Source organism: Pteropus alecto, unplaced genomic scaffold (assembly GCF_000325575.1).
Source record: "Pteropus alecto unplaced genomic scaffold, ASM32557v1 scaffold226, whole genome shotgun sequence".
Taxonomy (NCBI): Eukaryota; Metazoa; Chordata; class Mammalia; order Chiroptera; family Pteropodidae; genus Pteropus; species Pteropus alecto.
The window spans coordinates 1,547,415-1,560,152 of NW_006440132.1; the positions used below are offsets into that span (position 1 = coordinate 1,547,415).

Here is a 12,738-nt window from a genome sequence, read left to right on the forward strand (position 1 = left end):
AGGGTCGAGGGTGGGATGGCAAAGAGGGGAGGCCGCCCTTCCCGGGAGCGTGTGCTTCTCCTTTTCTGAGCAGCAGGGCTCGCAGAGTGGGTTCTGGGCCCCATGCCTACCCTCTAGGACCCTCTGAATAGGAAAAGGGAAAAAGAAACCCAAATATGTTTTGTGTTTTTAAAATGTGGCGTGTTTTTCTCCAATATTTAACTCACAGCATTACCTAACACTTAGAAAATAGAGAAATTACCCCTAATCCTGTCACTTTAAAACACAGTTAACTAACATTTTAGACTCTTTTCTGTTTGTGTGTATGAACATGTCCACAGCCACTATATATATATATATATATATATATATATGCAGTTTTGTTTCTTTTTTTCCAGTTGCTGTTATGTTACAGCATCGTATTCCATCTTATGAATGCACTGAAATTTAACGAAGTGCCTCACTATTGTTGGAAATGTAGATTGTTTCCAGCGATGCACTCTTTTAAAAATTACCTGATGAATGTCTTTGGACTCAAATCTTTTTCTGGGTTTAGGAATTTTTTTCCTTAGACCATATTCCCAGATACGTAATCCTCAGGTCAAAAGTGCAGGAAGATGTAGGTATAAAATAGGCCTGTCGTTTGTTTTCATGTATCTCCCTCCTATAACTTTTAATTAGACCAAGGGTATAAATAGTAGGAGGCCCTAGATAACAGTGTGTCAGGTTTGTCTTCGAAATGGTTGCTGTCGTGTGGATTCCTCCAGCTGCCACGACACTGCTTTGTCCTGCATGTGGGCAGTTCCCTTAAAAACCAGCCAAACAAACAAAAGACCAGGAACAGCTGTTCTTTTGTGTTAAAGTGCCTTTAAAAAATTTCTAACGAGTTTGCCCCTATTTCCTTATATGTTTTTCTACTGGTTGTTAATTTATGTGTTGGTCGAAAACGCGGTTGAGAACTGACATGCAGGAGTGATCTGAGCAGACGGCTGTTTGGTGGCCCCACCACCTAGATTTCCTCTGCCCTTCACCGCTCCATCTTGTCTTTTTGGTAAATTTCGGTGTACAAACATCAGTGCACTCCCCCCTAAATACTTCAACATGCTTATCTTTAACATGTTTATAGTTATTTTTTCTTTTAAGGTTAAATTTATATACAATGAAATGAAGAAACTGTAAGTCTCCCTTTGCAAAGTTTTATAATGTATGTACCTCTGTGACCCAAACCCCTATCAAGATCATGTCCCCTCTGGTCAGTTCCCATCCTCACCCCCAGCTACTCTTGTAATTTTATTCTGTCATGGATTAGTTTTGCCTGTACTGGACCTTCACATACATGGAATCATAAAGTATGTTTTCTTTTTTGTAACACTTTTTCACTTAGCATGTTTTTGAGATTCATCCATTTTGTTATGTGAAGCAACAGTTTGTTCCTTTTTATTGCTAAGTAGTATTCCATTGTTTGGGTATATTAGTGTGTTTATTCATTCTGCTATCGATGGACATTTGGATTGTTTCCAGTTTTTAGATATTATGATTAAAGCTAATATTAATATTCATAGACAGCGGACATATGTTTCTAGTTCTCTTGAGCACAGAGGAGTAGAATTCCTGGGTCATAGGGCTACTAGTTTTACAAAAACTGCCAATATTTTTTCCAGAGTAGTTTAACATTTTATACTCTCCCTAACAAGTTTAATAGTCCTAGTTAGTTGATCTATATCACTTGAGGATGTTTTAATCATAAGGGAAGAAGCCAACAGCGGGAGAGGGTTCCTCACCCCAGTTTAGAAACTTTTACACCTTCATAAGTGTACTTACTCATGTCTAGTCTCTTTATTGCTTGATAGTAAGATCTGATTTGTGATCATCAGTTCTGGTTGATCCTGATTGCAGATTTGAATGTAGTTAGGCCGAATACTTTCTGATCCTGAGAAGTTTTCTATACAATGACTTTTTGAGGCCAGTTTGCTTTGTTGATTTTTCTTCTTCCCAAACAAGAGTTTCTTCTAAAAGGAACATCAGAAAATTTTAAGTTGGGCTGGGAGAATCAGGGGGAATTGACTAAGTAGGAATTCATAGAATAAAACTATGGCGACAGAACCCTGGACATCTCATACATATGACATACCCAGCAAGTGACTCAGCATCTAGTCTGTGGCTTTAATGCTTTGGTGAGATGGGGTTTGGTATAATTTCTGAAATAGTTTTAACCGATGCCCTCCCTGGGTGTGGCCACCTTTCCTCTCATTTTTTATTTGGTGAATCTGAGTATCTCACTCTTCCAGGGAGCTGAGATCTGACCCTCTCGAGAACTTGGTACTGTCCATTCAGTAGAATGCAGAACCTTTAGGATTTACACTTATTTAAAGCATTAGGGATTTATGCACTTTTTATAAATAACTGTCCTTCATTTTCAAAAGCATAAAGTTATCGTCAGGCAAGCCTGATACTCTACTTATTAGCAATGAGGACTTTTTGTCAACAAAATGGCAGTGCTGGCGGGACCGTCCATCTCAGATGCGTGACAGTCCAGTGAGAGGTTTATGCCCTGTGCTAAATAGGAGGAGTGATGCATAAATCAGGCACGCCATCAATTTCGTTTACTGCTTTCTCGCTATTTGATATTTTCAATTCCATCAATAGCTATTTTCCAAAATCTTGTTACTTTTATATAACACGAAAGTGAATTGAGCAATGGCAGGGATGGCGGCAGCACCGCAGACAGCACAGTCATTTACAGCAGCTCAGGGAAGGCCGGCGAGGACGGGGGGAAATCGCTCCAGTTATTTCTTGGAGAATTTGTCCTGAAATTATGCCTGATCCCAGGCAACTGTATGTGATTTACCAGAACTAGCAACTCTAACTTTGGTTAATTTTTATTTCATGGCTTTGGCATTTGTTTCTGCCTCTTTTTTTTTTTTTTTGGTTTGTTTTTTGTTTTGCATTTTTTAAAAAAGCCATCACTGACTTCCCCATACATATTCATGCTGCATCCTTTTTTGGGGTTGCATTTTCACACCATTCCATGCACCATGTAGCTTCCGGCTGGCAAGGAAGACGAGGACACAATCAAAATTGGAGAGGATGTGGAGAATCATTACCGGACTGACCAGCATTTGGAACAGAGTACCAAGGTAAGAACATGGCAGTTGACTCCTTATTCCATCCGCCTCTCTCTGGTCCTACGCCGGTCTTCTAGTCGGGAATGAGTCCGATGGGGTTTCCCTTTATTCTGCCTGTGTCGAGTCCCTGCTGTGTGCCTGTGGAGAACAAAGAGACGTGGTCTCTTCCTTCTCGAAAGTTACATTCTGGGTGGCAGAGCCAGTCATGAAACAGCAAACGGACGTTTAGTTGCAAATAAAAACAAGGCCGTTGCAGAATAATGGGCATTGGGTGTTGGACCTGGACAGATCTTTAGGGATGTAACCCAACCCATTTGCTTTATGCACTGGAGACTGAGGCCTCTGCGGGAAGGTGGTTGATCCAGGGCACAGCGTAAACCAGTGACAGAGCTGGGACAAGAGCCCTTGTCTCTGGACTGCTGCGAACTCCCAGATCATTCGATTGCAGTGTAAGGAGCCGCTCCTAGGCCCAAACTCCCTTTCTCGGGGTCTTCTGCAATCTCTTGATCGGGAACCCAGCTTAGTGGCATCTGGGCATTGATGAGAATTTGTGCGCTTACAATGTTCTTCCAGTCACACCGATACTGAAACTTTGGAGCAAACACTCTCCAAGGTTGAAAGGACCCTACAGACTGGGATGTAGTGGGATGTAGGAGGCTGCAGATTTGACATTTATGGCCTTCAGGATGTTCAAGTTCATGGAGTAATGAATGAGAAATCATTAAAATGTAGATAGTTATGGAGGGCAGAGCAGTTGAAAGCAGGGGGCTTTGAATCAGATCTGACTTTGAGTCTTAATCACTGTCTCTCTGACCTTGGAGATCACCTTTGCTTAACCCCTAATCCTGAATTTCCCCATCAATGAAAATAATAGTACTTCTTGTTAGCATTGTTTTGATATTTAAATAGAAAGGTATGTACTAAGTGCTAAGTAAATGATAGCAATTACTGTTTTTATTGTTATATTCTAGGTTTTTCTTTCTTGGGAGGTCGCTTCTTTAGATGGATTTAATAACTAGATTGGTGGCAAACAAGATCCTATAAATAACAGCTCATTTGTGTGGGTCTTGTCTTCCATTTGAAAACTTAATCATTTTACAAGTGTGCAGAGAGGGGTGTGATGGCTAGTGTGTATATCACAGCAGTAATGAAGTCAAGGGGAGTTATTTATAGATCGGTAGGAGAAATTTACAGCTTTGGAAAGGAGAAGAAAGAATGCTAATTGCAGCACCTCAAGACATGCCCAGCACAGGCTTTAACTAGATGCACCCTTGGTACCACTCCTGTGACCTTCAGTGACCCAGGAAGGTGGAACCGTAAACAACATCTCCTCGGGAATTAGGAACTCTTCCTCCTTCCTAATGAGACAAATCAGAGTTACGTTAATTAGGATGTATCTGCAGAGAGCAAGTCGGCTTTCTGTTAATGTAGTGGGGAGCATACCTCGCAGGGGTGTTTACGTGCCCAAAGCATTGTTAACAGCGTGGATTCTGTCCCCGCCTTCGGAAGAACTTGCAAGGAGTGGGCCTCGGGTCGGGGGCACACACCGAAGTGGGTAGGACACCGTGCCATGCACACTTAGCGAGTCACCTCATTGTGTTCTCATGGTCACCTTGGGAAGTGGCATTGCTATCCTTATTTTATAGGGGAGAAAAGCAGGGGCGAGGAGAAGGGACACGAACATCTTTGTGCTTTCGCCAGAGCAGCTCGCTCTGCAGGAGGGTGTGTGTGGGCTCGGGCGCCTGAGTCCCCCTCTTCCCTTCGTCTTCGCTCTGGCTGACTTGTACTCGCTCCTTCGCTCTCAGTTTCCATCCCTTTTCTCTCCTCCACGCGCCCCCTGCCCCTCCTCCGTAGTCCATTATTTGACCCAGTATTTTGATTGGCAGATTATGGAGGACTATTCCAAAGGGGGCTGCAAAAATGGATATTTGAGGCACACGGATTCCCATATTTTAGACTACGATGGAGCCCACAAACCTGGCCGCCCTGGAGACCAGCGTCTGGAGGAGAGCGAGCTCATGAACCTGCTCGCCCCTTTCTTCAACGAGAAGGCCACGTTGTTATTGGAATCCAGGTAGACGTGGGGTCCAGGCATGGCTTTATCTCTAGTTTGAGGGAAGAACAAACGCTCGCTTTGCTTAAATGGCTTTAGATGACGGTGCTGTTTGATTTACCTGAAAGAGCTTCTGAAATGACTTGGAAGGAATCTTGCCAGTCATGCAATTAAGTCATTAGGCTGCATGCTAGTGGCTGTGACGGGACTTCAGCAAAGCCTCATGCGGGCCCATTATAAAGAGGAGAAAGAAAGCTTTCCTCTAAAATTATTCCTGGGAGCCCCGAAAAGGGCCGTCTTGCTGTCAGCGAGAGGAATCACCCCCACTGAAATCTCTTCCAGTTTCTACAACAGCTTAAAAACCGCCATTGTAGTTGTGACTCTGCCGTTTAATGTTGAGCTTGAGCTAAAATTCTCGCTTCATTATATCTGCTGGGAGTCATTCCTATGTGAGGAAACACTACAGGGTCTTTTCCTTAAAACGGAGAAACATTTGGTACATTCGTGTTTTTAAAATCGGTCCTTTAGGAGCCAGTTTTCCTCCTCTCATGTCCTTCGGAGTCCGGCTTGGCAGCCGCTTGGGCTTTGGGGCCAGAAGGAGCTGTGCCTTCATCTCTCGGTGCCCCCGCTTCTCTGACCACTTCTGGGGTCGCTGTGGGGGTCGAGGAGAGTGCGTTTTTGGAGAATGGCTGGCACGTGGCGTGTGCTCGCTGATGAACGTTTCATTTCTCCCCCCACACAGATTGAGGAACGGAGCCGGGAGCTACTGCCCGTGACTCTGAGCAAGAGCCAGGGACCCTGCCGTTTCTTAACGTCGTCGGTGGGCTAAGCCCCATACACGTTTCTTTAGCTAAAATGAAAAAAGAATTGAAGTGTTCTGTTTTTGTGAGCTAACCCTTCCCCAGCCCCTGACACCTGCCCGGCATTTTTCTAGTGTTGAGTCCTCTTGGGGGCCTTGCCCAGTGGCCGTTCTGGTTTGTTATCAAAGGGGGCTAGGTGACCATCGTCAGCGCTTGAGAAATGGAGGATTTCCTTAGGGCCAGGGTCTCTATTGTTACATCAGAGTTAAGAGACGCAACTCTCTCTCTCTCCCCGAGGCCACCCGGGAATGCTCCTGGGTGATGTGAGCTGTGGAAAGGACGATGGGCTGTGGGGGCGTGGGTGAATCGGGTACGTGTGCCCCTGCTGTCCACGAGAAGTGGACAGCAGCTTCTCGGCCCAGCGATTGTTGTCATGCAAACACATGGGCTCAGAGCTTCCAGTCTTTCAGTAGAAGCCCCAAAATTGTATTCTAAATCTCTTGACTTTTAAAAATTTAGATCCAGTTATATTTTTTAAGAGAGCAACTTATGGACTCACACCCTGCAGGCAAGCTTGTGAGTATCTGTGGTTCCGTTTCCTGTTCCCTGCAGGTCCCATAGGTTTCCACGCCGTTTGGGGCCAGTTCTAGTATTGGAACGGGCTTTCTTAAACCAGCCCAAACCCGTTGCCCTAATCTCGTTCTCTGTACAGCTGTCGTTCATGGTGTGCCATTGAATTTCATGACAGAGGAGGCACGGCTTCCGGGGCCCCCCTGCAGTCCTGACCGGGGTCTGCACCCACCCTGGCACACGCACGCTGTGCCAGGGCCCAGGCTGGCACTTCGAGTGAAAAACCGACTTCATTTTACCCTTACACCAGCTTTGCACGCTGCTGCTGGTGACCTTTTTGCAGACGTGGGAGTTGACATTTGGGGGCTTGGCAGTGCCTTAGTAAATGGTAGGGCTGTTAGACAGTTTTCTAAAGGAATCTTATTAAAAGACTCATTGGGATAACCACGGCCCTGATTGGTCAGAGAAGTGCCAATCTTCTGCCTGGGCACTCCCTCCAGGAGGTAGGTGGCTTTGGCATACTAGAAAAAACAGTTTTGGAGACAGACAGACCTGTGCTCCAGTCCATTTAGACCTTGTGACATAACTCCCCATCTTGGTTTCTTCATCTGTAGTGTGAATGTGGTTGTGCTAATCTACCCCATAGGCATCGCGTGAAGATTAAGTGAAATAATAGGCATAAAATATAGACTCGGGTTGGTTCTAAGTGGGATTTTGGTGATATTACTGCTTAAATCATGCCGTGCCAACTGCTTCTACCCTTTCCCACTACACTCAGGGAAAAGTTCATACCATCTGCAAGACACAGCAGCCAGCCAGTGACGCCTGCCCCTGTAGTTGTTGCCGAGTCTGATACCCCAGTGCAGGGTTCCCACAGACGTGGGCCTGAGACATCCCTTCACCCTTTGAGCTCTTCTACCTTCCGGCCCCCCGCCCTAGGGCCTAAGGGGCTAGCAGAGTAGTTGGCCCTAGGAGTCACTCCGATTCAGCTTACCTGTCCGTGAGGATGGAATAAGGAAACAGCTTGTCCAGTAGTCACCTTAGCCTAAGTAGTTGTCTTGCACTTGACCAACCAGAGTCATTCGTTCATTGGAGGTGGAAGGAAAGGGTCAATACAGGGCCCTGCCTGGCCAGTCCCTCCTTTCCTGTGGTGGTCACTGTGTGTGTGATCCCAGCCATCCCTTTACTTGCTTCCAGTTCGTTTCGTCCCCATTCCCTAGAGGACATGGTCTAGGGTTTTATCACCCTTCCTTACGACCTAGACTTGGCCAGCTATTCATGTTACATGTGATCACATGACAGGTCGTCCCTTACATGTATTTATTATCATTAATTTCAAAATGAGCACCGAACATTGCCCAGCACAAGACTGTTTTGCCGCTTCTCTTCTCCCTCCCTGACTGATGTCCTTGCCTTACATGTCACTGAGAAAACAGGAACAGTTGAACTCAAACCATTTCACTCTTCCCACCAGTACTGCCAGCTTATTTGCCTCTATACCCGTAAACTCCGACTTTCCTGCTGTTGGAATGGAAGAAATAAACATCCCTGCTCCTATTGAAGACCACCCCTCCTCCTGGGCACCCTCTCTTTTCTGCATCATTATTTTTTCCCTATCACTGAATCATTTCCAATAGCATAAGATATGCATTAATAGCAACCATGTGGGAGGTGCTCCTCCTGCACCCCGCCCCCCCCAATTTCACTCAAGCTACTGCCCCGTTTCTTGATTCCCCTTAAAGGCAAGATTGCTTGGAAGAACTGTCTGTATTTACCGTGTCCACTTTCCTTCCTTCCAGTCTCTCTCTGTCCCTTTACCAGTGCTTTCATCCACTCCACCTGTCCGGGTCAGTGACAGTCTCCAAGTCGTGAAATCCAGTGGCCGGGGCAGCCTTTCCGAAGCAGCGGCCGCTCTGCCTGGCCGTCCGTTCAGGACTCTTCCTGTTTCCTTCTGCCTCACTGGCCTCTCCTCCTCATTCTCCTTTGCTGCCTCCTCTTCATGCTCGCTGTTGAGCGTCCGAGTGTCCCAGAGCTGTGTTCCCGGCCCCTTTTTTCTCTCTGTATCTTCCGTCTCCCATGGCTTTAGGGTGTGCTACAGGACCACCACGTTTATACCCACAGCCTGGACCATAGTCATCTGTCTCCTTGACACGTCTCCCTGGGTGTCTCACAGACACTTGCACGTTTATCCGTCCAGAACCCAACCCCCTGTTCTAATCTCCCATCTGCTGTTCTTTCCCATGTCAGCTAGTGGGACTGCTGTCTAATTGGCGTAGCTGTAAGTCGTTCCCACGACCCCCGTATCCACCAAGTCCTACGGGGAGTCCACCGTCAACGCGGGTCCCCAACTTCACCACTTCACACCTCTTCTCCTACCCTCTTAGTAGCCCACAGCGCAGCCTCGACAGTCTGTGCTCCACAGAGCAGCCAGAGCGATCTTTTAAAAACTGAGATCCGATCGTGTCTCTTCCATGCTTAAAACCCTCCACGAAAGTCCACTGCGCTTACAGTAAGCTCAGAGCTTCGTGTCTTGGCTTCTGCCTGTTTCTGTCTTTATCGCTCACCCTCTTGTTCGCTGTGCTCCAGCCTCTCTGACCTTCTTTCTGTTCCTCGAACATCCCAGCTCGTTCTCACCTTGGGGCCTTTGCAGTAGCCATTTCCTCTGCCCTGAATGCTCTCTTCCTAGGTGTACAGGTGACTGGCGGTGACCCAGCTTGGCGTCAGCTCTGTAGAGAGACCTTTCCCGACCCCTCTGTCTAACAGAAACCCATTTCTACACATTGTCTCGTCTCAGGACTTCTGCCCTTAAGTTGTAGAACTCAAGTTTCTACACATTGTCTCAGGACTTCTGCCCTTAAGTTGTAGAACTCAATCATTGCCGGACATGATCTTAGTTATCCATGCACGTGTGAATGTCTGTCCCCTTAATGAAACGTAAGCTCCAGCTCCATGATTCTTTTCACCTTGCATTTCCGCTGCCTTCCATGACCAGTGGGAGGTGCTCAATAAATATTTGAAGGACTGTGCAGGCAATGAAAAGCTCAACATCATAGCAGAGGGTAAGTTTAGAAAACTGAAAAGAGTCCAGTGCCTCTTTGGAATCAGAAAGGCCTGGGTTCCAGTCTTTGCTCTGCATTGAGCCAGGGGATCTGGACTATCTACGAGCCTGCTCCTTCATGTGTGAAATGGGGTTAATGTTAGTCCCCATCTCACAGTCATAATATGAGGACTAAATGCATTTAGTGTATTTAAACGAACTGACATACCGTGAAGTGCTTCATAAATGTCAGTTCCTTTCCCCTTACACCTTCTGTGTAACAAAGATGCTCAGGAAAGGTACATAAACAGTGTTTGGGCCTCTGACAAGACTCTTGGACTGAGCCATTAGAAAGGTCCTGATTACGGCAGCAGCTTAGTGAACCTGCTGTTCCAGTTTCTAGCCAAGGAACACTTGAAACGTTTTATTTAACATCACCCCCACTTTAGTATATTATAATGGTCTCTTTCACTACCTTTTACTACTGATTTGTAAAGTCTTTTTCTTGGATTTTATCGTGTGTTGTTTGGTCATGAGTAATGGCATTTCTTTGGCTAACTGAATAGCAATCGTCATTATTTTTAATCTATATTAAAGGAAGGAAGGGAAAGGAAAATTTAGCTTAACATACTTGAAATACCAGAAATATATTTCAAGTCTGGGTTCACTGAACTTTTAAGTTGGTTTGTATAGTCTAGATGATTCCGTGTTAGAAGTCAAAAATGTACTATACATTTTAATTCTGGTTTTTTTTTTTATCCTTGTACTTTTTACTCTATTTTTAGTGCTCTGTTTCATTTGAATCGAATGGTCTCTGCCCCAGAGGTAGATGATGGGAACCTAGATATGAGTAGGCCTCACGCCTGCCATAGAGGGCTCGATGGGGAAGATGGAGTAAGGGTCCCTTCCGAAAGGGCAGCAAAGGTACAGCAGGAGGAAGCTCAGGGTATGTGAAGGGAGTCGGTAGCTGGGGTCTGACTGTCCCACAAGGTTTCCGGAGGTGAGGCAGGCAGGAGAAGCTGCAGATGTAGCCCCAACGGGGGCCCATTCTGTCCCCTCCCCTCCGCTGACTGCCGCCACCTGACCCGCACCTTCTTCTTCCCGGAAGAGCAGCCGCTCTCCAGCTGGCCTCCCGCTCTGTCCTCGCCCCTCGCCCCGTTCCTTTTTTCATAACTTTCTGTCTCAATTTTATAACTTCGTTTTTATGAATTTTTTCTCATATTTTAAGGTGATTTAAACATACTTGTTTTAAAGTCTTCAGTTTGCTGTATTACTTTTATTTCCTCGGTGTGAACTCTCATTTGCTGGATTGTCTGTCTTTCACGACAGTGGATTTTGTTGGTCAGTTTGCTTTGCCTTGTTAATAGCTCTGCGCAGTTTCCCACCCTTCCTCCTCCCTGAGTGGTGGCTTTGAAGTTGCCTCGGCTTGGCTTTCTGGGTCTTACCGTAGGGCTTATGAAATTGGCATGGTACTCCTTCTACCGTGGGAGTTAAATTTCTGGCCTCACTGCTTTCTACAAATGCCCCCCTTCTCATAACCTTGGGTCTTTTCTGCTTCTGACCTTTGGATAGGTTTTATCTTGATTTTGAATCTCGTAGTACACCTCAGAACATTTTGTTGTCATGTATTTTTGCTGTCCTTTACACGTGTATAGAACAGAGGAGGAGGCGCTCCTGTGTGTACTCACAGCACCTTCTTGACGGGAGGTGTCTCCATTCATTCTTTACGGCACAGCCAGAGTCGCCTCCTCAGAGCACGTGCGTCACCATGCTGCTCGCGTGCACAGAGCCTTGCAGTGGCTCTCCTTAACATGGCTGGGTTCTCCCCTGCCTCATGTTCTAGCCTCACCTCCTTGTTCTCCAGTGTCTTGACTCTGTTCATATTGTTTTTCGTGCTTAGGATGTTCCACTTCCTTTTCTCCTGGCTGGGCCTGTTGACTCTAGGATCCCTTTTCTGACGTTCCTCCTGCACCCCGGGATGATCGCTCCCTAGCCCTCCCAGATGCGCATAGTGCCCGTGTTTTAGTTCTTACCTGGCAGAGGAGTGACCTGTGTACATACCTGTCTCCAGCAGCAGTCTGAGTCCTCGCAGGCAGTTCTGCACCCCCAATGCCCATTACATTGCCTGGCACAAGAAACACCTGAGTCCCCAGGAAAGCAGAACCCGAGATAAGGCCTTAAGTGTATGTGGTTTATTTGGGATGTTGACTCTAGGGAGCAGAAAGGAGAGATCGGGGCGAGGAACATAGAAATGGAGGCCAAGCTGATAAGGGTATATTACTGATCTAGTGACTGCTGTGGGCAGCTGGGGCTCAGTCCTCTTGGGCACCCTGTGAGGGACAGCATAGACTGTGCCTTAGTGTTGTCCCTCCCAAGGATGGGCGACTGGGACCTTTACCCAACGGCTCTCTTCCCCCACTGCTTAAGGGTTCCCCGCCCTAGGTATAAACTGGTGCGCACTTCCACACTGCTCTGCTGACTGGCTCACATTGCTCTGGCGATGTCCCAAGGCAGCAGAGAGATGCAAGGAGTGCTTGAGGGACCGTCTGCGTCTGCGGGAGCTGTCCACACAGCTGCAGCTGGAATCTAGGGAGGCCTAGGGCATGCGGCAAGGGGCGTGAAAAGCATCTGCTACCCATATACTCGTTTAATCCTCAAAGCTGTCCTATGGAGGAAGACTTAGCCAATTTTCATAGAATCACAGTTAGAATTTGAAGCCATTTTTGTCCGATTTCAAAGCCACTGCTCCTTCTATTAAGAGCAGTTTGCAGCATCCTTTCATTCAGTACCTACTGACTGAGCACCAGTTGTGCACCGTAATGGAGCAGGTCACTGATGGCTCCACCAGGTTGGACAGGGTCATCCAAAGCCATGCTTTCCCCCTGGATGCAGGAATGGGGCCAGGAGGTGGGTGGACCTTGAAATTGTCATGAAGACTTTATGACCCTGTTTGCTCCTTTCTAGGCTCAGCCTGTGTCCATGTAGTCATGTGGCCCCCTCACTTGCTGTGCACTTATGTCAAATCAGTCCTCTTCTTATCCATGAAATGGACATGATAGTACCTACCTTGTATGGGTGTCGTGAGGTGACATGGGATCACATACTTGGTGTGGGTCCTGGCACATGGCAGGTGCTTGCTGTGTTTAGTTTAAATAGAATCTGGGCCGTTAGTGG

General features: G+C 46.7%; 1 protein-coding gene across 7 annotated transcripts in view; it reads left to right on the top strand.

The window, feature by feature from the left end:
- Positions 1-12,738, top strand: part of CDK5RAP2 (CDK5 regulatory subunit associated protein 2) — a 157,747-nt gene that overhangs the window by 87,617 nt on the left and 57,392 nt on the right. For all 7 annotated transcript variants that reach the window (XM_025050458.1, XM_025050456.1, XM_025050457.1 and 4 more), the window contains 2 exons: positions 3,021-3,116; positions 4,991-5,178. In XM_025050458.1, coding sequence (XP_024906226.1) covers positions 3,021-3,116; positions 4,991-5,178 — 284 coding nt within the window. The remainder of the gene's footprint in view (positions 1-3,020; positions 3,117-4,990; positions 5,179-12,738) is intronic.